Source organism: Phaethon lepturus, unplaced genomic scaffold (genome assembly GCF_000687285.1).
Source record: "Phaethon lepturus isolate BGI_N335 unplaced genomic scaffold, ASM68728v1 scaffold3135, whole genome shotgun sequence".
In the NCBI taxonomy this organism is placed as follows: domain Eukaryota; kingdom Metazoa; phylum Chordata; class Aves; order Phaethontiformes; family Phaethontidae; genus Phaethon; species Phaethon lepturus.
The window spans coordinates 3,946-28,593 of record NW_010542490.1 but is presented as its reverse complement, the minus strand read 5'-3'; the positions used below and the strand labels follow the sequence as shown (position 1 = coordinate 28,593).

At 44.2% G+C, this 24,648-nt stretch overlaps 2 protein-coding genes across 2 annotated transcripts in view; one reads left to right on the top strand and one right to left on the bottom strand.

Annotated features, from left to right (window-relative positions):
- The window catches only part of MXI1 (MAX interactor 1, dimerization protein), a gene marked incomplete at its 5' end in the record, with an annotated part of 48,087 nt that extends 36,608 nt beyond the window's left edge, over window positions 1-11,479 (top strand). Inside the window, 3 exons of the mRNA XM_010288027.1 lie at window positions 6,695-6,809; window positions 7,996-8,167; window positions 9,589-11,479. Coding sequence (XP_010286329.1) covers window positions 6,695-6,809; window positions 7,996-8,167; window positions 9,589-9,752 — 451 coding nt within the window. The remainder of the gene's footprint in view (window positions 1-6,694; window positions 6,810-7,995; window positions 8,168-9,588) is intronic.
- An 8,122-nt stretch (window positions 11,480-19,601) lies between these two features.
- SMNDC1 (survival motor neuron domain containing 1) overlaps window positions 19,602-24,648 on the bottom strand; it is an 8,636-nt gene continuing 3,589 nt past the window's right edge. The window contains exons 2-5 of the mRNA XM_010288026.1: window positions 24,087-24,229; window positions 22,041-22,202; window positions 20,779-20,932; window positions 19,602-20,008 (exon numbers count right to left, since the gene is read on the bottom strand). Of these exons, the coding sequence (XP_010286328.1) occupies window positions 19,871-20,008; window positions 20,779-20,932; window positions 22,041-22,202; window positions 24,087-24,229 (597 nt within the window). The 3' untranslated portion in view covers window positions 19,602-19,870. The remainder of the gene's footprint in view (window positions 20,009-20,778; window positions 20,933-22,040; window positions 22,203-24,086; window positions 24,230-24,648) is intronic.

The window sequence follows — 24,648 nt, the reverse complement described above, 5'->3', positions numbered from 1 at the left end:
GCTGGCTGGGCGCCACTGCAGCTTTATGGCGCGTGGCTGGAGGGCTGGCAGTGATTGCATAAGGCTCCGCAGCAGAGGAAGCACGGGCTCGGCCCCCAGCGCCCGGCTGCCTCGCCATTCCTGATCCAGGTGCTTGGCAAAACCTCCTTTTCCTTCGCTGAAGATGAGCAGTAAAGCAGGGAGTAGATGCTGTTGCAGAGAGGGCTGGGCTGGGGGTTAGAGACAAGAGTAAGGAAAAAACATCAAGTCGTATGATGGCTGTTAGAGATAAGCATGCCCCTGACCTGTGAGTTGCTTTTAGAAGGAAACCATATTTTTCCCCATTGCCCTGTGTTTTTTGCATGTGCTTCTCATTACTTTTATCTCAAAATCATTGTCGTCCAATGAATTAACGATGTGGGGTCGCTTGCATTTCTCCAGGAATTGCTTTCTTTAACCAGTGATCCCTCCTGAATTTTTTAAGCAATCTATTAGCTCTGAAATCCAAACAAAGTTTCTAATTTCAGGGTTCAATTAGGCTCGACTTTGAAAAGGTGTAGATGGAAGAGGAGGAGGGCAGAGGGGAAGGATGACAATGTCCTTTTCCATGTTAGGATCTTCCTTCTGCTGGTTCTTTTGGTGGTTCTGGTTTGGTTTGGTTATCAAGTGTCTGGTTTAGCCTCAGTGGGCCCTGAGTATATTCCTAATGTTAAATACATGCTTAAATCCACTGTTGAATTCAAGCCCTATAGACCTGCAGGCATAGTACAAAAATATCTGGGAAATGCTTTTCTTTTCCCTCAGATGCTCCCTTCTTTCAACACACAAAAATCAGAATTCAGCATTTTGCAATGCTGCCGGAGGCAAGTCGGTCATTTCCTGCTGGGAGGGAGGCTTGATCTTTTAAAGATGGGAAGAGAGTGTGTCTGTCTGTGTGTGTGTTGCAGATGTTCAGGCCTTGATTCAGCAAAGTCTATGAGTGGTGTCTGTCTAGGGAATAGGGCTGAGTCTGGTAAACCTGGGGCTTCAGAGCTGAGTGTGCACGTGTGTTTGACTGACTCCTCAGCAGAGCAGGTTTCTTGTCTCAGTTTCCATCGCTTCTGACCGTGGTGGAAGCTGGGAAAAAAGCCCACCAACCCCAAACCTGTCCTAGGAAAGGAGCTGCAGTCTCTCCAGGGGTGTTTACATTCAGGGATGGCTTCCCTGACCCTCGTGCCTGCAGCCGTTGCTGCAACATTCGCAAAGGGAGGATGGACCCGAGGTGGGGGGGTCACCCACTCGGCAGGGAGTGCACAGGGGTTTGGCTGAGGCCACCAGGACCCAGGGAGGGAAACTGCTGGTGGCCTTCCAGCCCTGGGCTGGCCCTCGCAGGGGGCTTCTCGGGCCTCGGAGGTGGGGAGGTTTCTAGCCCCTGTGTAGCCCCTTTGTGACCAGCAGACACAACGCTTGGAGCTGCCACCACAGATCCCTCAGCTCTCTGGGGACTCCCCAGGCAGGGAAGAGGCTGGTGGCTTGGTGCCCAGCTTGCTGTGGTGCAGAGTGGTGGGGTAGGTTGATTCCTACCCAAACCCCTCAAAAATGTCCTCAGAGGAGTTGGGGAGGGAAATGGGGAAATTTTTCTGCACTCACACCACCTTCTGCGCTGCAGTTTTGATCCAGGCAAAAGGGAGCCCAGTTGCTGCAGTGGGATTTGGGTGCGTGTTGTACAGTGAGACAGCTGAAGCTATGAGCAAAAAGCACGCATAAATAAAGGCTTCCTCCCCGTGCTTTATATAATCAGAGTGGATGATGTCATTGGGAGCTGGAGAGGAGAGCAGGCTGTGAAATTACAGCTCTCTGCAGCCAGGCAGAGCCAAGTGCAAGGAGGGGCTGCACGGAGCAAGGGCCAGGCTCCCTCAGAGAGGCTTGGGACAGAGGGCCTGGTGGCTCAGGCATGGAGGGCAGCTGCAGGGGTAGAAGGAGATCACCCAAATACAGTCAGAAGCTCCCACACAGGCACAAGGTGAAAGGAGGAGGAACGGTTTGTGCCCAGTGCGCAGCAGCGGGGCTGCCATTTCAGGGGCCAGCACCCCCGTCTTCTACATGCAGCCATCTATAGCTTGTTGTGGGTCAGCTGGCAGGGCTGTGGGGCTGCTGGGCTTGCTCATCCCCCTTCTGCTTCTGGACCATCTGTTCAGGGGCTGACATACTTTTTCACACAGCAGCTTCTGGCAGAGAAGAGAGGGTGTCCTCACCCTGCTTGCCCTCCACATCCCAGAGGCTTCTCCTGGCACCACACAGGGGAGGAAGCAGAAGCAGCAGAGGGGCTCTGTCCTAGCTGGAGTTGCCAGGTGGAACAGGATAAAAGGTTATCCTCAGCCCTTTTGGACAGAGAGGTGTGTGCTAGGCTCTGGTTTTCCAAAGCTTTTAAAGTGCTTTGCTTCTTTTCTGGCCACCCTGATGCCCCACATGGGCATCTCAAGCAGGAGGCTTCCCCCTCATCAGGCTGAGCAGAAGGGGGGCACTAGGCTGATCTCTTGGGAAGGAGGAGAGTTCCCTCTTTTCAAATCCTCCATGGATTCCTCCTTCAGCATATCCAGCACATACTGTGTGCTCAGGATGCTGCTGTGAGAGCTTGATTTTTTTCCAAGGCCGCTTAGGCAGGAGAAAGGTCTCCAGCTTCTCCTGTCTGCCCTGCAGCTAGCGTGCAAACGCTTTGGCCTCGGCTGAAACTGGAATTCTCCTTCTGTCATCCTCTGTCTTCCCCAGGATCAAGGCAGCGAGAGGCAGCAGCCCTTCGCACCAAGCCCGAGTTGTTTCTCTGTTATATAACAATATGGGCATTTAGACTTGTTTTTCCAGATATTGGTAGATGCGTCAAATATTGGCATAATCCAGTGGTTTACATGGAAAGCAGTCTGGCTCTGTCTGGAGCCTGCACAATGCTGGTATTTTCATTGAATACAAGAGCCTGCAGCGTTGTCAAAGCCATGTTGCAATGGAGTCCAGGTAAACAAGGGGAGAAAACACTCATATCATGAGCTGACCCCATGGTATTATAGCTGTCCAGGTATTCCTCCTGATATGGAGACTTGATATGAAAGATTAATAGGTTTGTGATTACTCTCTCTGAAATGGCCTTTTAGCTAGTTTTTCTGTGATGCTTTTGAGCTCAGGAGTTTTATTTCTGAGTTTTACTGAAGCCACCCATCAGCACATCAGACCTGCCAGGGTGCTCTGTGGTTGAAGAACCCATCATGGGCCACTCAAGCTGTTGAAAGTTGAGAGGGGTCACGGACTGTGACCAGGCTAGTTTTTAAAATTAAAAAGGCAAGGTATTGAACACTGCAGAGAGGAGAGAGCTGGGGAGGCTGCTTGATTTGATCTCTCTGAAGGAAAGCAACATGCTCATGTGCCAGGAAGGTTTGCAGGCTTGGTTGCTCTTCGCTGTCCCAGCCACACGGGGCCAGGGAGCTCCCGAGCGGCTCCGCCAGTGTCGTCCCCAGCAGCGGGAGGTGGGTGGCTGCTGGGGCTGGGGGACCTGGCTGTCCCTGGTCTGCACCGGCCAGCGCACCGAGGCTGGCCCGCGGCTGTTTGCTAGTGTAATGTCCTGTGCGTTTCCCTCCGTTGGGCTGTGGGTGGAGATATAAATGCACTTACGTTTGCAGTGGTGTCAAAATTCCGTGCGGCTCAGCTCTGAGTGCAAAATAAGGGGAAAATCCAGCAGCAACACAGAATTACTGCTTTGATCAAACCTGCTCCAAACCTGCCTCGGCAGTGTGCCCGTTGCCCGATCCGCACTGTGTGCCGTCGTGAGCTTATCAGCTCGCGCTCACACCCTCCGTCGCAGGCAGATGTCCCCTCCCGATGCCCGCTGTGCCAGCAGAGGCCATCACCCCTGCTGCAGGCCACGGCCTTTGGCGACCGGCCAGCAGAGCCGCAGGCAGGAGTGGCTTCTCTGAAGACCATCTGTGTGAGCCTGGGCCAGTCTTCTGGGCTTTGAGAGACAATGTGGGGATCCAGAACTGGGGCAGCGTCCCCTTTGGGGCTGCATGTGCTGGGGAGGTAACTGTCTGCCAGCTTTTCCAGTGTCCTCCTGAGGACAGACCCTCGGACTGCTTGGCCCTCTCCCTGCCCTTGTCAGGGCCTGCAGAGTGCAGTAACCTTCTTGGATCCACCATGGTCCCGCAGCACAACAGGCAGTGTTTCAGTGTCCAGGGTTTTATTACGTGGCTAGATCTTTGCATATAGCTTTCAGGTGCTTAACATGGTTGATCTCATCGAGTCTGCACGTAACCTAGCTTTTGACATGGCAGATCAGTGCCATCCTTTTAACTGCTGTCTCAGCAATCCAGCCGGCGCTCGCTCCTGCCCAAAGCCAGTCGCTGGTTCCAGGAATCGCAGTTCCTGGTGCAGTGCCTTCCCTGGTTCCTGGTAAAGCCGCCGGTGCTGAGACTCAGCCCAAGGCTCAGGCTGTAGATGTATCGTCCGTTTCTCTCCGCGTTCAGGAGCGGACTGTGATAGGTTTGACACTGGTTGGATGTCGATTCCCAAACTTCCTGGTTTTTGCACAAATAATTCCGTTTTCACCCTGGAGCTGCCCTGGCGTAGCAGGGCCGGGGGAGTCTGTGGTCCATACCTGTCGCAGGTGCTACGCAGCAAGTCCCCTGCGAGGTGGAATGGGCCCTGCTCCTCAGCCCCCGCATCCCTGCGCCCATCTTTAGCTCTACTCGAGCTGCATTTTTAACTTGGGCTGACCCCGTAGGTGAAGCGTATGGCTGGTGCTTTTACTCGTGCTGTGAAGAGACACGTGCAGCTCTGTGCCGCAGATTGATGGCAGTGCTCTGACAGCTTTGACTTGGTGACTTGCCTCTCTGGCTCTTCAGGAAGTCCGTGGCACAGCCAAAAATGGGTTCAAAACATTCAAAACGCAGACTGTCTTTAACCACAAGATCCTTCTCCTCTTCCTTTCTCTAGCTGCAAGAAGTCAGTATCCAGTCTCCTGTGGGATGACAAGAACTCTAGTACTGGTGTGAACCAGCAACACTTTTTCATTGCTGGCCCTACAGGTCATCATGGGACATTGGGCAAACACCTGTAGTGGGTGCACACAGCTCCTCTTGACCAATCTGTACATTGAAAATGGGCTTCTATGTAGAAAAAATCCCCCCATGTCAGTCATACGGGTTTAATGTCAGCAAGCTCAGAAGTAAAAGATGAGTTTGATGTGCTTGCTAATTTTTTTAGTTTGATTTTTTGGATTATGATTCCCTTTCCCCACCCCTCCAGTTGTTAATAGTTAATGAAAAAGAAGTGTTCTTCAGGGCCCTTACTGATCATATGCAGCCTTGTGGCTGTTCTTGAGACAGAATGATGGACCCTTTGTAAAGAGATTTATAATAGAAACAGTGAGGAGCTCACAGCTACAGCACCGCTAGTGAACACTCCCCTGCGCTGACAGTTCATCAGCAAAACCCCTGACCCTTCCACCCTTAATCATCCTTGCTTGTCACTGACATAATTGCCTGATTACAGACTCCTCTCTCCCACCCCTTTCAATCTGGGTGCAGTAGTGAATTTGAAAAACAAATGGAAATGAACTGTCCATGCTCTTTTTTCTTTTTTTTTCTTTTTTTTTTTTTCCCCTTCCCCTGCATTGAGATGGATCAGGCTAAGATTCAGTTTCTTTGTGCATGAGCAGGGGCTGAGATAGGCTTTCAGGACTCTTTTGCACCGGTGTTTCTTGCATGTGAATGGTGGAGCTGATGTCATTGTGTTACTGATTGGGATGACAAGTTTGGACATAAATCATTAATGTCTGGGAAAGAGAGAGGGAGGGGAAAAAGGCAACCCACACTTGATAGTTTTCCATAAATCTGCTGTTTATTCCTGAAAACGTGATACAGAGGAGGAGACAGCGGGAATGGTTTTCCTGGGCAGCCTGTGGACAATGTGCTTTGCCAGTGCTACTTGAACCATTTTCCCTAGAGCATGTTTCTATATTCTGCAGAAAATGGCTTATATCATCGGCAACACTGTCATGCTGGAACCTGTTTTTGTAGATGTGAGCCAAGGTCGGAAGACTGCCCAGGGGAAGGTCTTGGGTTCTCTTGTTCCCCCAGACCTTGCAACCCCAGCAGCATTTCAGACCTGGGCCCAGGAGGGAGTAAGAGTGCAGTTCTTGGGAACTACCATCCCTCTCCCTCCTTTAACTGCCAGCAGGGACTGCTTGGGTGTTTGGGGATGACCATTTTTCTTGCAGTCTTCTTAATTTTGTGCAAAAAGATGGTGCTTAGATTGGTTCATAGCAAATGTCCCTGATCCAGCAATGCAGAAGTGTGCCGGCAGTAGCAGTCATTCAAAACTTTCACAGAAGAAGTTCTCAGCAAAACAGGCAGCAAATACCCGAGAGAGAAGAAATCCACGAGATACTTGTACCACTTGCGTGTGTGCGTTGCCCCTGCACAAAGTTCATCCAGATGAGTCAGATTATGAGTTCAGACAGCAAGAAAATAAACAGTGTCTGTCGGAGGTTAGCAATAATGCAAGTATTGGTGAGCAGCTGATGTTTGCAGTGTAAATAGTTTAGTGGCAGTCTGTCCTGGTACCTGTGGGGTATCTTGTGATGTGTGGAAAGCGGGAAACATGAAAACTGCCTTGTGGGAGGGAAGTTGAGAAGGAAAGGACATTCACTCTCTGAAAGCATAGCTCTGATCCTCCTCTTCTCCCCTTGCAGCCGAGCTCACCTCCGCCTGTGTCTAGAACGCTTAAAAGTTCTGATACCGCTAGGACCAGACTGCACCAGGCACACAACGCTTGGGCTGCTCAACAAAGCCAAAGCACATATCAAGGTAAGAGCTGCTTTTCCCAGCTGCTTTCAGTCTGGGCTGTTGGGCAGTGCAATTCAGTCACTCGCTCTTGCTGCCTAGAGGTAACTCTGTTGAAAGGAGAATAACACCTTTTTTTTTTTAAAAAAAAAAAAAAAAAGGCAAGCAAGCCTTGCCCCCTTGGTTAATCATTTATCATTGCCACAAGCCACATTGTTAGAAGAGTCTATAATGAACTCCATTAACTACAGAAATGATTGATTTGGAGAGCAAGGGTCTTGTCCTCTATTGTGATCGTTCGTTGACAGCTGCATCTCTTTAAAACATACCTACTGTTGAATGATTGCATTTTGATGGGAAATGCAGATTTTTTTGTGATGTGCTAGCGAGTTTCCACTGCCAAAGCATTAGCACAAACCACAAGAGTCTGAGACAGTGCTGGCTTGCTGGGGTTTCATGTGTGAACCTGCCAGCTAGCCCAGCGCTCTTCTAGATTCACTTTTGGCGGAGCGAAGCATGAAAAGAAAATGCAGCATTGTCAGTATCTGGAAGAGGCTGAAATACTTGCTCGCAGGTCAGGACAGCGGGAGGGAGTGGTGAAGGAGAAAAAGCACTGCCGAAGGGACAGAGTTAGCCTGAAATGACTCCTCCTTATGCAATGTGCTTGTGGTAGGAAACAAAGAACAGTGCCCTGATAGACTTCCCAGCTGTGATCAAAGAAATCTGTCGTAGGTTATGTAAATCGCTTGCTGAATAGAAAGCTGTTACTGAGAAATCCTACTAAACCATGCGGCAAAGGAACACAGAACTCCCAGGGCACGTTTTTATGTTACAGTGGATCATAACAAACCTTGAATTGGTTTGGTTAAGGGAATTGAGGCCCCTTCGTGGACAGATTTGGTAATGCAAGTGGCCATGTGGAATGACCCACGAACTGCTACAATTCACATCGTTTCCCCTGGAGAGGCTCTGTCCTCAGAGACTTTTTACACTAATGTGTATGATTTATCAGAACTTGGGAGGTGGAAAAGACATGAGGAGATGGCATTTTTCTTGGAGACTGCCAAGCAGCTTGGTTCAGAGCTTTTTTGCAGCTTAAAAGCTTCTGGGACCTGGGAAGGTCTAAGCAAAGCAGGTGGTTGTGCAGTAGAGGTGGGAGGGAAGGAAAAAAGAATGAAACTAATTATTGAATGATATTTGATCACGTCAGAAACTTGAAGAGGCTGAGAGGAGAAGCCAACACCAGCTTGAGAACCTGGAACGAGAACAAAGATTCCTAAAGAGAAGACTGGAACAACTACAGGGTCCTCAGGAGATAGAGCGAATACGAATGGACAGCATTGGATCTACCATTTCCTCGGATCGCTCTGACTCGGAGCGAGGTGGGTGTCGCTGAACTAGCACTGAATCTCCAGTACTCTGCGAAGCGAGGGCATGAGATTCATCCATTTCTTTCTCTCAGCTACCCCTTTCTTATGGCCTTCGGTATTTAGGCTACAGATTTTGCTCACACACATGCATGTACACACACACAGACACACACATATATATGAAGAGTTTAGTATTTTGCATGAGTTCTAATTAAGTCTGGAAGAATTGTTGTTATTGTCAACTTGAGCTGATTTCTGTGGCATTTAAAGTGGCCTGTTTCTCTGAAAAGTTCTCTAAAATGCCAAAGCATTAGTTAGGAAAAATGATGTGATCACAAGATGGTAGCTAAATACCTGGTGGTAAAGTTGAGATATCCATTGTGCTCTTTGGGCTACTGAATCTCTTGGCAGCACAAAGAGGAAAATCTAAGAAGATATTAGTGGGACTGGAACGGATGTTGCAAAGCAGCATCCAGCTTCATTCTGTATCTGGGCCGTGGTATAACCAAGGTACCGTGGTATAACCAAGCAAACAGAGCCAAGCAAATTGCCTTTTAAAATTCCCAGAATCATTCTACGCACACACGCACACACGCACACACACCCCACACCCCACACCCCCTTTCCCACCCCCCTTCCCCTCCAAGCTTCCCATAGCGTTCATCTCCTTAGTTAAAACTGGATAGAGGTGATCTGAATGGCTAACTGAATTCAGATAATTTTCTTTTTTTAAATAGCTCTGCTGTGGAGAGATATTTAGGTACAATAGATGGTTTGATATTTACTGACAGATACTGTATAGTTTGTGTGTGAGTCTGTAGTTTAAAAAAAAAAAAACTTTTGGAAAATTCCTAAATGATATGGGAACCAAGATATCTGGTTAACTGGATCTCTGCTTTCTAAGTCTTTCTTAAGAATAAGGTTTATGATCTGAAGTCCACTGAGCATCTCTGAGAGTAACCCAGATACCTGTGGTAATGCATTGTAATGCCCTATATGAGTAGTCCCTGTTTTGGCAACATCATATCAAGCAAGTAGCTTGTTTCAGGGTAACTTCATGATCCATTTTCTCTGTTGCCCTCTGTTTTATCTATTTCTTTTTGTTTCCAACACTGGAGTAGTAGAGCTCCAAAGAAAGAGTTAGCAGAACAAGTTCAGTGCATGGGGTTGCCCACCTATGCTTGACAGTGTGGCCTGCGTGCTGGAGGGGTCAAACCCCTTTGCCAAGTCCCCAAGAAAACCTCCAAGTTGGTGTCTAGTCTCTTAATAAATCATGTCCATAGCCTGTCCCATTCCAGGGACAACACTGAAAGTCTGCCTGCCAGATTGCTGCTTCATCCTTGACTGGTGGAGTCTTGGCGGCTTGCTGGCTTGAAGGGAGCCGTTGGGTCTCTGGTGCTAACCTGTGTGCATTTCTCTCATTTTCCTTTTAGAAGAGATTGAAGTGGATGTTGAAAGCACAGAGTTCTCCCATGGAGAAGTGGACAATATCAGCACAACCAGCATCAGTGACATTGATGATCACAGCAGCTTGCAGAGTATTGGGAGTGACGAGGGTTACTCCAGCGCCAGTGTCAAGCTCTCCTTTGCTTCCTAGAACCACGTGAGACAACAGTGCAGGGCGAATGATTTCACTGGGGTGATCAAACTGGGTCCTAGATGCCAGTATCCTCTTTCAGAAATTACATATTGACAGCTAGTCCTGGAAAGACCTGTATATAAAGCTTTTGGTGTAAAGGAAGCCTCCACAGAAACCCACATGTGTTCATTTGGTCATGTTACCAATCCCAATTCCTGCTGGCAAAAACTTAGACCAAACACTAGTCCCTTTGAAATCAGTGAAATCCGTTTGTTTCTGTGGGACCTGGATCTAGACCTTAGTGATGAAACACATTGTTTTGAATTTATTTCTTTGAAAGAGGATACTAGAGACTCATCCCTCTCTTTCTGTCAAGAGATCTGAGAAATGTCAGAATTCCTTATATTGCATTCAGGTTGAACAACCTAGTTTAGGCCCTTCTGAAGAGCTTTTCTGGTCCTAAAAGGACCATGTCCTACAGTTCATCACAATCCAATGCTATCATAATGTACTAGGAAATCTAAGGCGGCTTATGTAGCCTAGGAATAACAATGACAATAATGATTAAGGTCTCATTCTGTGCCCAGAGAGAGAGGGGCAGCAAAGAGAGATGTTCAGGAGAGAACACCATTCAGCTCAGCTTTCTGTTGGACATCATTTTAAAAGCAAGTACCTCTGTTGCGTGGCTAAAGCAAGAGGTACACACTTGTAAATCTACCAGCACATGATGGGCTGTGTCATGCCTCAGGCTGTGACACCGACAGTAGATTTCCCGGTAGATGCGTGCTCATACGCAGGCACACAACCAGCTGAGGACAGAAAGAAACCAGCACATACGAGAGGTGGTATACCAGAAAGTCATGCCCAGATACTGAGCCACTATGACCTTTTTATTTGAAGAGAATTTTTGATAAACATTTGTAAATGTGTTGGGAGGGAAAAACACCCCAAGTCTGATGCGTCTTTTTAGAGCTTGTCCATATGAAACCTTAGATGTCTTTTATATGAATTTATGCCATGAAAAGATCTCTGTTTTGAAGAAGCAGTTGACCCAATGAAATGCAAAGATGCTTTTTGCCATGCACACAATGGATGAAGGCTGTGCTAGCTGGAAGAGGCCAGGTTTGGTGGGGGTTTCTTCGGTTTTCTTTTTAGAATCATTCCCTTTGCTGACTTTTGAAGTTCCAGTCCAGTAGTTAACCTAGTTAAGCTCAGCACGTCTCTCATGTTAATGTAATGTTTTGACTGCACGTCCTGTTCCCAAGGGCCTTGCCATCTTATCTGTGCAGGTGCTGTTAAGAGCTATTATAGCAAATGTTTTCTAATTTTCTTGGAGACGAGCATTCTAACCTGCACTTTGAGGGCTTTGCTTTTTTTATTTTTGTCTTTTTAATGGCCAGGATTATTTTGTTTTCCAAGTTTTAAAAACCTTAATAGAGTCCTCACCTATGGCATTGTTTGAAACTTTGTATATCCTTACGTAATTTAACTACCCCTCATTACTAAGAAAAAAAAGAGGAAAAAATGCTTTATAAAATTCATAACTTATTGCTGATTTGAATGGGTTGTTAATTTCAGTCCTTTAGATTTTGTTTTATTGTTTTAGGTAGGGTTGGGCAAAAAGAGGTAAAATAAAATAAAAAAATAAAGACAACCATATTTAGTGCAGTGGAATTGTGTTTAAATGTTAGCATATGGTCCCCATTAAAGTAGCACTTTAACGCCATTAAACATTTCTTGTATCCAAAATGAGTCGTGTTCTTCCATCTTGGTCATTCGTATCACTTCAGCTGACTCTTTGTTCTTCTTGTGCCCTTCGATGCCACGATGAGAAGATCCTGACTGAGTCTGCGGTAGACTTTTGCATGATAAGCTGTCTGTGCTTAAATATTCTGACATTTCCTCCACTCTCCTCCAAAATGTGTCATCTCCTGTAGAGAGACACAACGCACGTGCTTGAGTAGGGAAATAATCTTTCTGTGGCTGTAACGAACCATTTCTGTTTATTTTGTTTGTTTTTTTTTTTTTTAATTAATTTGCTTACTAAGTCTGGATCAAGTTGCTGCTGTTAAATCTGTTTTCACTTGTGTATATGTAATCCAGTGGCTCAGTACATCTGCTCTTCTTTTGGGAGGTGACCTGGCAGGAGCAGGAGTCTGCCACAGACTGAATTGAGCTCTAGGTTAACAAATCAGGCCTGAGGGTTTTCAAAGAAGAAATGCTGCTTGGGTTTATGTTTGGAGTCCGTGTAATCTCTGGATGACACAAGGTTTGGAACAGTCTTCTGAGTGGTGAAAAGTGGGAAACTTTAGCTCTAGCAAGGCCTTATTTATTTATTCATTATTATTCTCCTTGAAAGTGTTGACCACTGAGAGCCCTGGTGCTGAGCAAGTTGAGTATCAGTGGGATTTATTTATTTATGGTCCTTTTTCTGTAGCTGTCCCAGTACCTTCTCCTTCCTGTTATTCCTGTTTGTTTTAAATGGCCATTTGGGAAAGAAATATCACAGCTGGTAAATACTGAAGTTCAAGGGGTGGGGATTGGATTTGCTCTCCTAGTTGGTATCAGACAGTGACATGCCTATGGTTGGAATGAGCATGTCTGAAACGTTTGCTCATATGCTCTGGGGACGGTTCGGTATCTCCTACCTTTTCTAGCATTGTGGACTCGAAGAGGTCTTGATATCAAGTGTAAATACAATGGGGAAAATGTAGCAGGAGATGGGCTTCCATCCCCAGCCACCTGCCTAACCGTTCAGGGAGCAGCAGTGGCCCAGACGGGAAGAGGACCAGGGATAAAACAAAATTAAGAGCCTTTATAATAACTGCTAAAGACATGGAGTCGGTTCTTCTGGTGCTGGGGGGTTCTTTGTGGCAGGTCTTGGCAGATTTCAGCTAGAGTTTGGGTAGTTTCTTGTGTGATGGAAACTTTTCTCTGGATTTTCGAGGTTGTCCTGCACTGCTTTATTACTGTGTTGTGGACTCCAGCCTTCTCTGTATCCTTGCACCTCACGCAGTCTGTCACGCTCCTCACATCTCCCTTCACTGGTCTGGTCTGTTGCGTCGAAATGTTCAAGATGACTCATTTGCTCAGAGAAGTTGCTATGAGTTGCTTTCAGATGATTGTACAGCCAACTGGTATGGTTATGCAGAACATCAGTTAGATGATAATAATAGTTCCTTCTGCTTAAAAACGGATGAATCTCCTGAATTGTCCCTGCTGTGGCAAGCCAGAATAGCCCCATGTGCCAGATCAGCTTTTAGGTCATGTCACTTTTCAAAGTACCATCAAAGTTTCTACTAGCCACCCTGAAATCTTGTAAAACAGAGTGAATATCCAGAGGTGCAGATCCAAACCCTTGAGAGTCAAGTCTCTCTTTGGAAGCTGAGATGGTCCCTCACACTACTGAAGTCTAAGAGATCCAATACAGCAAATCAAATTTACTGGTTTTCCCCAGAAAAGTGCTCACAGAGGCTTACTGTCTCTTTTGTCCAAACTGTCCTTAAAAGAAGAGAGAGTTATTTTCATTTACCCAAAAAGATGAAGACACTGAAAGCATGTTTCTCTTTGGGTTCCCAACTCAAGTATTTTGTTAAATGCACAACAGTGTGGGATTTGTGCTGCTTTTGAGGCCTCGTTTCACTCCTCTGCAAGTCGAGAGTAAAGTGAAGCATTTCACTCCCATGTCACTTCCCTGTGACCCTAGGTGTCTGCCCACCACGTTAACTCTGGTTTCATCCAGAAGAACACTTATTCTCGCCACAGGGTAATCTGGGCATGGAATCACATTTTGCCTTTCACTGTTGCAAAATTGTGTGAGGCTTTTTTTTATGGTTTGCTTTATGAGTGCTGTTGTTTTCTGCTTTACTTCTGTGTTTTTAGGGTAACGGAAGTCCTAAATCTATTCTTTGTTTAATTTTACAAGAATACGGTGACTTTTCTTGCAAAAACAGAATTGGATGTACTTTCCTTAGGCAACTTGCCCACACAGCAGATACACATGCACGCGCGCATGCAGCTCCCTCGCAAGCTCATTCCGTCAAGTCCTCCCTCTGTAAATTAGATCCCAGGTGGGTCCTTTTGCTACAGACAAACCTGTGAAAAAGACCATCCAGCATTTTCCTTCTTTTGACACAAGCATATTACAGTATGTCGTCTCGTGTGTGCAGACGAGGTGGAGATGACTGTCTGACTGCATTTGTCATGGTTATCCTCTGGCAAGTTGTCACTTGAAGGTCATTTTTATGTCTGTTCCATTAGAGGCATGTCACTGACGAAGGTGGTCTCAAATCTGTCTGTCTCAAGAAATCTGTAGGTCAATAGGAATGGGGTTAACTATACAGAGCTATCATTTTCCAGGTTTTGTGGTTGTTTTTTCCTTTTGTTTACTTGTTTGCTACCATCTGTTTCTGGCGGTTGAGCTCCAGCCTCCTGCTTTCCTGCTCTTTGTTCTCTTGTACTTCAGTCTGTGTTCCTGTGTTGCCCTGTTGAAATAGATGAAACTTGTGGCTTCAGTGGAAGTGGGATCAGTCACGTGCACTAAATGGAGATAGTCCTCCCCTCCGCCCTCGGGATTGTAAGCTTTTGTTGTTGCATATTTTCTGGCACCAGCCATATGCCATTGGAAGGAGAAACTGGGGTCACTTCCTGGAAGATGTTGGTAAAATTCAGGATGTCGGAGTGAAGTTAGGGAGGTGATAATATTAGTGATGAAAAAGTAGTCCATAAATAACAGAATGAAGTCTGATTCCCACCCCTACCCCACCCCCCGAAGCATTGTCCTGTGGACAGACTCTCTGATGAGTGATAAATTCTGTGACCCGATAGTGAGTGAAACACCTCCGCATCTGTGATAGTCTGAATTGTCCCATGGGACCCTTGGGGAAGAGGATTGCATCCTTCTTCCTCTTTGTTCACCGACCTGTACAAAATATCTACAAAATACTGATGTGCTGTCAGATCTGCTTGAAATTGGCCAACAGGTCTGAGTGATGTTTGAGAGGACGAACACGGGAGAGGAGAGTGGCTGTCTGCATACAGGGTGTTTTTCCTTTGGAGCAACCTGTTACAGAAAGGCGGGTTGTTTAATTGGGGATAACACATCAGCACAGACCCCTGCTTCACCACAAAGTTCCTCCTGAAGAGAGGACTGATCCCTTTAAGTACAGGCAGAAGGAGAACCAAGGCATCTATGTGTATCAGTGCTACAGCTCTGGTACTAAATAGTATTTAGGGTTTCTGTTTGGGGAGTTGCTGTGTTTGACTAAACTAAAGCGTTGTCTCACGAGGGATGCTCGTGTTGAGGTCCAAGGATCAGGAATGGCTGAGCCGCCTGTGGGAAGGCTGGATGAGTCCTGTGAGAGGTGTGTGCTCGTACGGAGCTGAACGATTGAGTCACGCTGTCCTGCTGATCTGACTGATGCAGGTCAAAGGTGTGAAATGTCACTTCTTTCAGAAATACCTTCAGTGTTAACCATGCTGTAAGGGCTATGGGTAATATTTTAATTTATTTTTACCACACTGGAAAAAATTAGGCCCGTAGATTGTAGTATCACTGTGAAGCTCAGAGCAAGCTGGTGGAGTGAGATGGTTAGTTTGGCCTTTAACATGTCATTCAACATCTTGGCTTGTAGTCTGCTGTGCTACAGTCATGTGCTGAAGCTTCATTTTGATACAGCTTTTACTCAGAGGAAACAAAGCGCTGCAGGGGACCGATGTTGGTCTTCAGCAGGTCAAGGGAAGGCACCCGTCTTCCGTACGCTCATGGGTGGCCCCTGCCAGTGCTTTTAAGGCCATGAAGGGTATTCATGTACTGGAAACGTGGAGGTTCAGAGAAATGAGGCAGAGAGGAATGATGAGTAGGAGGCTCTGAGCACTAGTAATAATGCTAATCTCACTTCAGGGGATGCTCCCAGGTTGGGATTTTCTGCAGTAGTGTCCTCAGGGATGTTTTGTTATACAGATCCAACTGTAGCATGTGTGGGGCTCGAGGACACCAGCATTCCTTGTTGTCTTCCAGCAGGCAGTAGCTCCAGCATGCCTCCTCCACGAGGTGACAGTTACAGGGGTGGCTTGAGAGACAACAGATTTAGCGCTGTTGATCACTGTCATACTAGTGAGCCAGAAAGCCACTCCATGCGTGTGCAGTCAGCCTTGGGCCAAATTCATCCCTTCCGTAAGGTCTCATCAAGGTCATGAACATTGCAGCAGGGCTGTGTTTCAGCAAGGATTGTTAATTTTGATCCTAAGGGACATTGCAGCAAAGCAGGATAAACCGTCAAGGAATTTAAAGCATTTTACGGTGGTTTTAACATTGTGGTTGCTAGTCAGAGCACACACAGATCCAGTTCATCACTTGACTTGGGCTGCCAGTGCTCTAGCTAGTGCTCAGTTTAGCCAAGGCTAGGAAATTCTTTCCATTTAACCCCTTTTCAAAAATACTTACTCAAAACAATTAATTGTTTTGGATCTCCTCCTGGAAGGCTTGACAGGGGAATACAAAAGCTCTTTCCTCTCCTGGAGTGGTGGACAACTGTACAGAATAGCACTTATTGCCCTAGGGGATACCAGGTTAAGAAGTTCAGCAGTTCTGCTATAAATGCAAGGTTTAAAACTTACCTAGCATCACTTGTATTCTGCATGGAGAACTTCTCTTTGGGAAATAACAGTAACCTTTCAGTCTAGGTGAGACCTTTCCTGTCAGCATCCATCGTGGGAAAGCTTTGCACTTCTGCCCAGACCAAGAAATCATTGCAAGGTGGGTTCAGCGTAGGATAAATGCCTCACAAAACAAAACAATGTGAGTGCTTTGGTATAGCAGAGCCTTCAGCTCAAGTCCAGAGGTTTTGACATGTCAGTGAAGTTGCTTAATCAGGTCATACACTAACAGGTTGCTAGCTTGGGTATGTGCATGGATGTTTGTTTACTGTAGTCCTGATGCAAATGTCCCTCCTTATTTTACAGCCTGGTGAGTGAAGCTTTTTAGAGTGCAGCAAAAGATTGGACAAATTGCACTGCAAAGAGCATTTTCCATAATCCCAGGCTTAATGTAACTGTTGCAAGACATGCATGTGGTGATTGTTTCACAAAACACTGCCACAGTGCTGATCCAGGGGAGTGCAATATCATGGGGAACTACAGAAGTCCAGTTGGTTTTGCCTTCTAAACATCTCCAGTGTTAAATTGCAATCATCTTCTAAGTTCAAAGTCTTTTTTTGTATTACAAACCTCTGAGACCAAGCAGCTACAGAAGTAAGTGACACAAGAGTCTCACTATGGCATAAGGGAAAGCAAAAGAGAAATGCATTGCCATGACCATGCAAATTTAAAAGTTGCTACTCTTAAAAGCATTCTAAATACTTTCACTGCAGCAGTCCCAGATTTGTGGGTCAGATTAGTGCTGGTTTAATTTCCCCAATAGATTACAATTTGTACAAGATTGAGGCTGTGCTAGATAAACCATTTCCTGTAGTAACTTACTTTTAAGAGGAAAGGTGCATCCCCTACTGGTCATCTTGCAACAGTATCCTTATCTGAAAGGAACAAATCCATGTTCTCTAATGGCTCTAGCCTAGTCGTTTTTGCAGTTTTTACTTTACTTTTACGCTTAACTAACTTTTCCACCTTTATAATAGGATTTGCTAGCACTGGAGTACTTATAGTGCCTGCTGAGAGGCCTAGAAGTCAATGGAAAACAGGAGTTCTGAAAAAGCAGGTTTCTTATTGTTGAGACCAGCTAATAAAACGGGGAAATTAATTAATTTAAAAAACACACTTCCAACCACACTTTTTGCGTTACTTCAGCATTTGTAAAATAAGGAACTTGGGCCATTACCAGCATTGTGTAACCCATGATCTGTTTTTCCTATGTGAATTTCTCAAGATGCTAAGGCTGTGTTCCAAAGCCAGGCTACACCCAAGCAGACCCCATCCTGCAGCTGAGGAAACAGCATCCAAACAATCAGGTGCCACAAGGAATGGCTGTGTGGCCAAGATGGCAGCTTTGGTATTGTTTTTTTTTTTAATTTAAACAAGCGGTCTTCAAAAAGTTCTCTCTTCTGTGGATCAGACCACCCCAGCCACAGTTGTGTCACCAACTATTCCAGGTAAGGCATTTAAGGAAAAAGTATGTCAGAGGCTGATGCCACTGCTGAGACTTGTCCCTGTAGGGTGCAGGCTGTAGTGTCAACTCTCTGTCTAAAAAGCAGTGAGGTCTTCCATCAGATTATCTTGCAGTAAATTAATTTTTTTTCTCTGCAAAAGAAAACTTATCCTGCTTGCTACCACTGAAAAGGAGGACTCAGGCCACATCTACTTCATCTTGCAGTGAGTGCAAAGTATTTGGAGTATTATATTCTGCACAGCAGATTCCACACTTCCCCCTTTCCTGATTTGTTTACTGCCCCCCCCCATATATTTCCACTTTGTCAAATATATCCAGCAGATTTTAAACACTTTATTTAATAAAAGTTAAACATACAAAACTGAAATTAACACACTTTGTATTCATAAAAATCACCTTCTCCCATTATAGGGAGAGCCTTTTTCTATGTATGGATTCTACACTACCAGTTGTAGAGTTTAGCTTGAGCTGTGACTCGGGTAACTGGTGGACATTCCCACCAATCAGTGCATCAACAATTGCTGACGTGACCTGATGTAGTTAACAAATTACAAAATGAGCTACATTAACATAATATACAGGGAAATAATGGTCAGGGTTAATGGACAAGAAACACCCTTTAATTATTTAATGGGGGAAAGAGCTGATGTACTCTTGTCCATTAACTCAGCCCTAGATTTTACAAAAATAATATCTACATTGTATACAGGGCTACCCATTAACTTTTTAAAACACATTACGGGTTCAGAGATGGCACCGCTACCGTAAGTGATAGACAAGTAACAGAGGAAAACAAATCACATACAAAATACAAGAAAGCAAGAGCTTTTACACGTGGTTTCCTGAATAAAATTGAAGGGGCTCAGCAGCACTGTAATACAGCTGAAGTTACAATGAACACTAGGGCCAGTCAATTACCTAAGGACAGAAACTTCAGCCTAACCTTTACTCACTCACAACTAACTAAGTGGGATCTAGGCATTCGTGTCTGCCATGCTGCAATTCTACTTCGCTGGATGGAGAAGGCCCAGACACAAGCTGTTACAGTGCAGTCCAGGTCTGTGACCGTACCATCAAACCTACAAGATCTACAAGAGGGGAGATGACAGCCCCTTTCCAAAAGCACAACCACTTACGTTCTCCAACTCCCCGATCCATGGGGAGGAGTTGGGTGGGTATTTTTTAAGTACAGTTCTCTACTTTGAAATGAAAAGTCTAAATACCTTGTCCTATGGTTTTCTGGTTACCTTTCAGTAACCTTTCAATAACCTCCTATTAAAATTTTATGATTTTTTTTTAAAAAAAAGTATCCCTTCTGCTTAACTTCTAGCACAGGAAATTCAGACTGGAATTAAAGTCAGGTTTATTGTTTCTAGCACATGAATCATCATTAGTATAATGATAAAGATCCTATCAATCAGCCCTGTTCTGCCCTCATCTCCACCTGTACCAATCGATCTTCACTGGATTTGTAAGGGAGTAATTGAAAATTTCCTTAGCAATTCCATCTGACACATAAGCCACAATGAAGTCCAGGTTTCTCTCTCCCACAGCTGCTTCAGCTCTGTAATGCTGAGCTTGTCACCAGGAGAGCAGACAGCACTGTGACTGCAGAAACAAGGGAGGCTGTTACAGTGTCATTTTTATACCACCGCTTTTCTTAAGAGAAAAAAAAAAAACAAAAACCAACAAACCTCACTACCAGTATGAAGATTCTGAAGATCAAAGTTGCAGATAACTGCTGCTTTCAGAGCAACAGGTAACAGCAGTTCATGAAAGCATTTACCTGCAGAACATATTTAATGCAACTACAAAAAGTTTAACAATTGGGGGGAGGGGAGGTGTGTCAAATCAAGAGCTGGAGATTTAAGGCTCATATCAGCTGAAGCCAGAGTGATGGTGACAAAATGGACTACTCGCTATGTGCCAACAAATAATTTACTTTTAGAAAAATATAATGATAAAAAGATAAGTGTAAAGCCCTGCAGAGATGAAGTTCCACCTTTTTCCCCTGTTACTGCGGCATCAAATGCCTGACATTGTATTTAGAGGTATCTTGATACTGTGTCATAGGTTTGTCTGCAATTCCGCATGTTCCAACTCCAACTTTGCCAGTTACACTCTCAGGGGAAGCAAAAATACTCCTCTTTACCTGCAAATGAAACAGAAAACACCATTTCTGAATAATTACTAACTTGCACTTAAAAGAAAAAAAACAAACCAAGCAATCATTACTGTTTGAAGTGTTTCAATATCCTCAACTTCTTACTTTATAGACAGGCATGCTTTCTAAAGGCTAGCTCACCCGTGACATGTTACCAGCAGGTGAGGTAAGTACCAGGACGTTCCCAGCTCAGTTAAGTACTGGGTGTGATCATGGTACTTGGGACCTTGGGTCAGGCCAATAACAAATAAAGTTCACCTTCCTTGTAAGATGATCTCTGATAATTGTTCATAAGGAATACTTTCACCACTATGTCTGGCAGTTCTTGGTCACGCCACACTAAAAATGAAATAAGGCTTTAAAATGTCCTTGCTACCTTTTTTGCACTATGCTTGCTATGCCAGGACAATTACTTAGCAGTGTGTCTGTCAAGTTACAAACACAGCAAGAAGCCAGGCTTGGAGGCTTAGGCAGGCCCTCAGGTTCTAAGCTCCAACAAACACGACCTGGCAGCTAACAGTGAGCCCAGCTCTCCAACCTAAGTGCATGCTCAGCCTCTTAGGAGCAGCACTCCTCCACAACCATCCAGTACCAAACCAGGCCTTTTACGTGTACAAAATACCAAACCGCACACTTCAGAATCCCAAAGATGAACCCTCCTTTAAATTCCTTAAAAAACCCACTTCCTTCTCTCTCCCAAATTACTGCAGAGAAGTCTATGCCCTGCTGTCACTCACATACTGACAAAACAAACCAACCTGGCCTTTTTTGTTTTTAGAATAGGCTCTGTTGTTAAACTGTTGCCACTTGACTTTCTGGTCCTCTCGTTCCTGTTCAAGTTCTTTAATTCTCTGAGCTTTCTTCAAAGCTTTCTTCTTTTTATACTCTCGTTGCTGGGCTATCATCTCTTTTCTGGAGAGAAAGAAAAAAGACATTTCATGTTTGTGCCTTTTCCCATAAGAAACTAAAACCCCTGTAAGACTGATAGGCACAATCGTTTTCTGTAACTGAACGACAGAAAACAAAGCTTGTAAATATTCTCCACTTACAGGGAAAAAAAAAAATCAAGTCTTTCCATGCTTAAGCATTACATTGGTTGCTTATATATTTGGGCCTAACAATAACCACCTGATTAAGACCATGCCAAACACAGCGGCCCATGGGATCGTGTTTAGTTCACTTCTGAAAATGAAAACGTACCTATCAGCACTTCTACATTTCAGAAACATCCAGGGTTTGGAAAATTTAAATAGCCCATTCAAGTGAAAAGCCCAAACTTTTCTGGAGGTCTGCAGGACCCTCATGCTACCAAGTATTGGACAGGGATGGAAGGAAAAGAATAAAAAGAAGATACGTTCACAAGGAGTTGATGTATGTCACAACACAGTGCCCCTCAGAATGATCCCTCAGGGAAGGGATCATTGCCTATAACAAACTCTGAAATTGTACCACCTTCCCCCCCCCACCTCCATGTTTTCAGCCCTTAAAAATACCTTTCTATGTTAGACACAGTAGGATATGGAGTAAACCACATCTGCCCAGCAATGGGGTCAACAAAGCTATCCCAACACAGGGACAGGGCAGAAGCCGGAGTCTTTCGCACTGGTAAGTACACTCTGTTGTGAGCCAGATCACAGATCTGAGTAGAGCCTGCACCAGATCCGAGCTGAAACTTGGAGGGTGTCTGCTGTCAATGGAAGAGTACTGCCTTTTTTTTTTTTTTTTTAAATCTACTGCTTACATATTTGACATCTTGGGATAGGCTTTGTTTTATTCAGATTATGCTATCACATTATCTTGCCATCATACGTAACACACGATACCAGCCACAATAATCTACCGAACAGTATATGCTAGAATGCTTGAAAAAGGGGCTTAAATCAAACGTGATGATATTAAAGAGATGTAAAAATTAAAAAAAGAGAGCGCCTTTTTCATTAACCAATTTTTATAGCTGTGGGGGGAAAAAAAACAACCAAACACAAAGCAGCTTTCAGACTTATGCCTGTGTATTACTTACTTGGACATGGGTTTATTGCCACTGTCCTCTTTTGCTTTTCTTCCCTCTTCCACAGGCTTGAGGTTGAACAGAGGTGTAACTTCAGCATTGCCATATCCAGCAAACGTGACTGCCGCTGTTCCATTCTCCTCATCTATTTCTTCAATCTCAGCTTCATAACACCTGTAAAGATATCATGGCTGTAAGCATGTGAGTAAAGCTTTAATACTCAGCCCTTCAACACCTACACTGTCAGCCAGCTAACGGCATTAAGTAAAAAATTTGCAAATACTGGCCTCCACTTTCAGGGACAACACACAAATCAAACCACGATATTATTTTCTTAAGGTCAAAGGGACACAAGTAACAAGACTGGAATCTGCTATATCTGACCTTTAGCAACAAGAAGCAATGGCCTCACAGTTATCAAGACTAATGATTAATGCTGGGCCAAATCTAATCAGATATCCTGATTTGGTTCTAGTTCTGGCAGGTCATGGGACTGAAAAAAAAAAGACCCAACAAAATATCCATTCACGGAACACAACTTTCACCAAATTCACTGAGGAATTTTGAAAAATGTCAGCTCACAAGAGCAAAGTTTTGGTTCTATTTTTCTCCGTATGAAAAAGAATTAAGAAAAACTGAAGCTTTTAAAATATTCCCCCTTCAACACTTCCAAAGCTAAAAGTTTTCTTACTGATTTAAAATAGCAATTTTGAAGTTTTAGCAGAATTCAGTCCATTTCATATCTGTGCATATGAAACATTTTGGTGAAGCAAACTGACCTTATAACGGGAAAGAGGAAAAAAAGACAAGTGACTTTTCCAAAAGCATTTAAAATAATTTGAGTCTAAATTCAGAGCAAAAGGATACATCTAAAGCAAACAGAGGAATAAAAGGAGATGTTTCACAGACAGTATTCCAGTTACCATTTACTAAATTAATTTCTTGTGCTATTTTAGTGGGCCAACAACATCTTAAATTGAGCTAGATGAAAACACATGGAAACCCAAACTGCACAGGGCAAAAAGTACTAGTCTCTGCCCAGCTCTTCGCAGAACACCGGTCACTTAAGAAATGTTGCAACAGAAGCAGTGGGTCAAAAAAAAAAAAGGCAGTAAGATGCATTTCAGTGGACACTCTGGCATATTCTTCCTCAAGCTCTGATCCTCTAACTCAGTGATCAGAGCAAGAATGACCCAACGGTGACCTAAGAGAGTAAGATTCAATTTTTAAGTTCTTACACAAAACATTAATGATCTGTGACAGAAAAACTGTTCACTTTTAGGTTTGTTTTCTATCAAAGGCATCAATAGCTATGCCAAAAATCTCATGTGGTTACCACATTGTTAACAGAACTACATTTGTTGAACAACAGAGCTTCTCTCTAAGCAGTAATGACTGGGATATTAGTCGTGCATAAATACTAATTTTAAAAGAGCTGCAACAGTTACCCATTTTGCAGTAGGGGAAGTAATTTTAGAATGTTTATTTCAAAGATTATGAAGTCAGAATGAAGTGCTTGGGTTCCCAGAACTTCACAGGCTAATGTAACGGAGACTACAAATCCAAAAGGTAATTAATTCTACAGTTATGTTACACAGCTAGTTATTCATAGCCAAAAAATAGCATTTCCAATTAGCAGCAGAAACTAAGATACAGCAAGGATTTTTCTTGATAGCAATTGATTTTATATGTATCTATATATATATGAATGCAATGACAAATTATGACTTGTACATCCTGAAATCTTTACAAAAGGCTGCTCTGACAGATGAATTGATGAAAGTCTGCCATTTATTACATTAGCAAATGGTAATTTACCAAAGCTACCCTACTTTTATAAGGTTAGTGACAAACAGGGCATTTCTAAGAAATGACCCCACATCTCTTTGTTTTTTACCTAAAATACTGACCTTTAATACAGTACAAGAATACCTAACATCATATTTATTTCCTAATTTCTTTTTGCTTTTAGTCACCCTAGAGGCAGTTCAAACTGAATGAAAGTCTCTTACCATTGAACTATTTCATGTAACTGTTAGAGAAGTTTTCTACACTTACTGTCCATCCTCACTCCATATCGCCATACACCTATCCCCAACCTTCCAGGAGTGACTGGGCAGAGCAGAAGCAGAACTATCAGAACTTGCTAGAGTTTCCGAAGGTTGTGTTGAAAGGAGATCTTTGGTTAATTCTATGACTTCCTATAAAAGACAAAAACCCCACAACAAATAATTTTTCGAACTCTGTTACCATGCATATTTTTACCCCAAGCTTACTGGTTTGAGTTTTTTTGAAGTTACTGTCTTAAATTCATAGCTGAGGTAAAGTTTGTTTTGTTTTCTTTAATCATTTAACTAAATTCACTCATTGCCAACATAGATAAAAAGATGTAGGGTCCTCACTGTATTGCTGTAAAGTTGCCCATGCCCTCCTCAAAATTTCAAAAAGTAGCCTGTTATTCTTATAGCATTTCCTTCTAGATTAATTGTTTATCCATACGCACAAGGACACAGCTAAACAGTCTCAATAAAAAAAAGACCCAACAAAAATCAACAGTGTGACTGTACACATAGCTGCATGGTATGTTGGTTATCGAACAACAACAACAACAAAATCACAC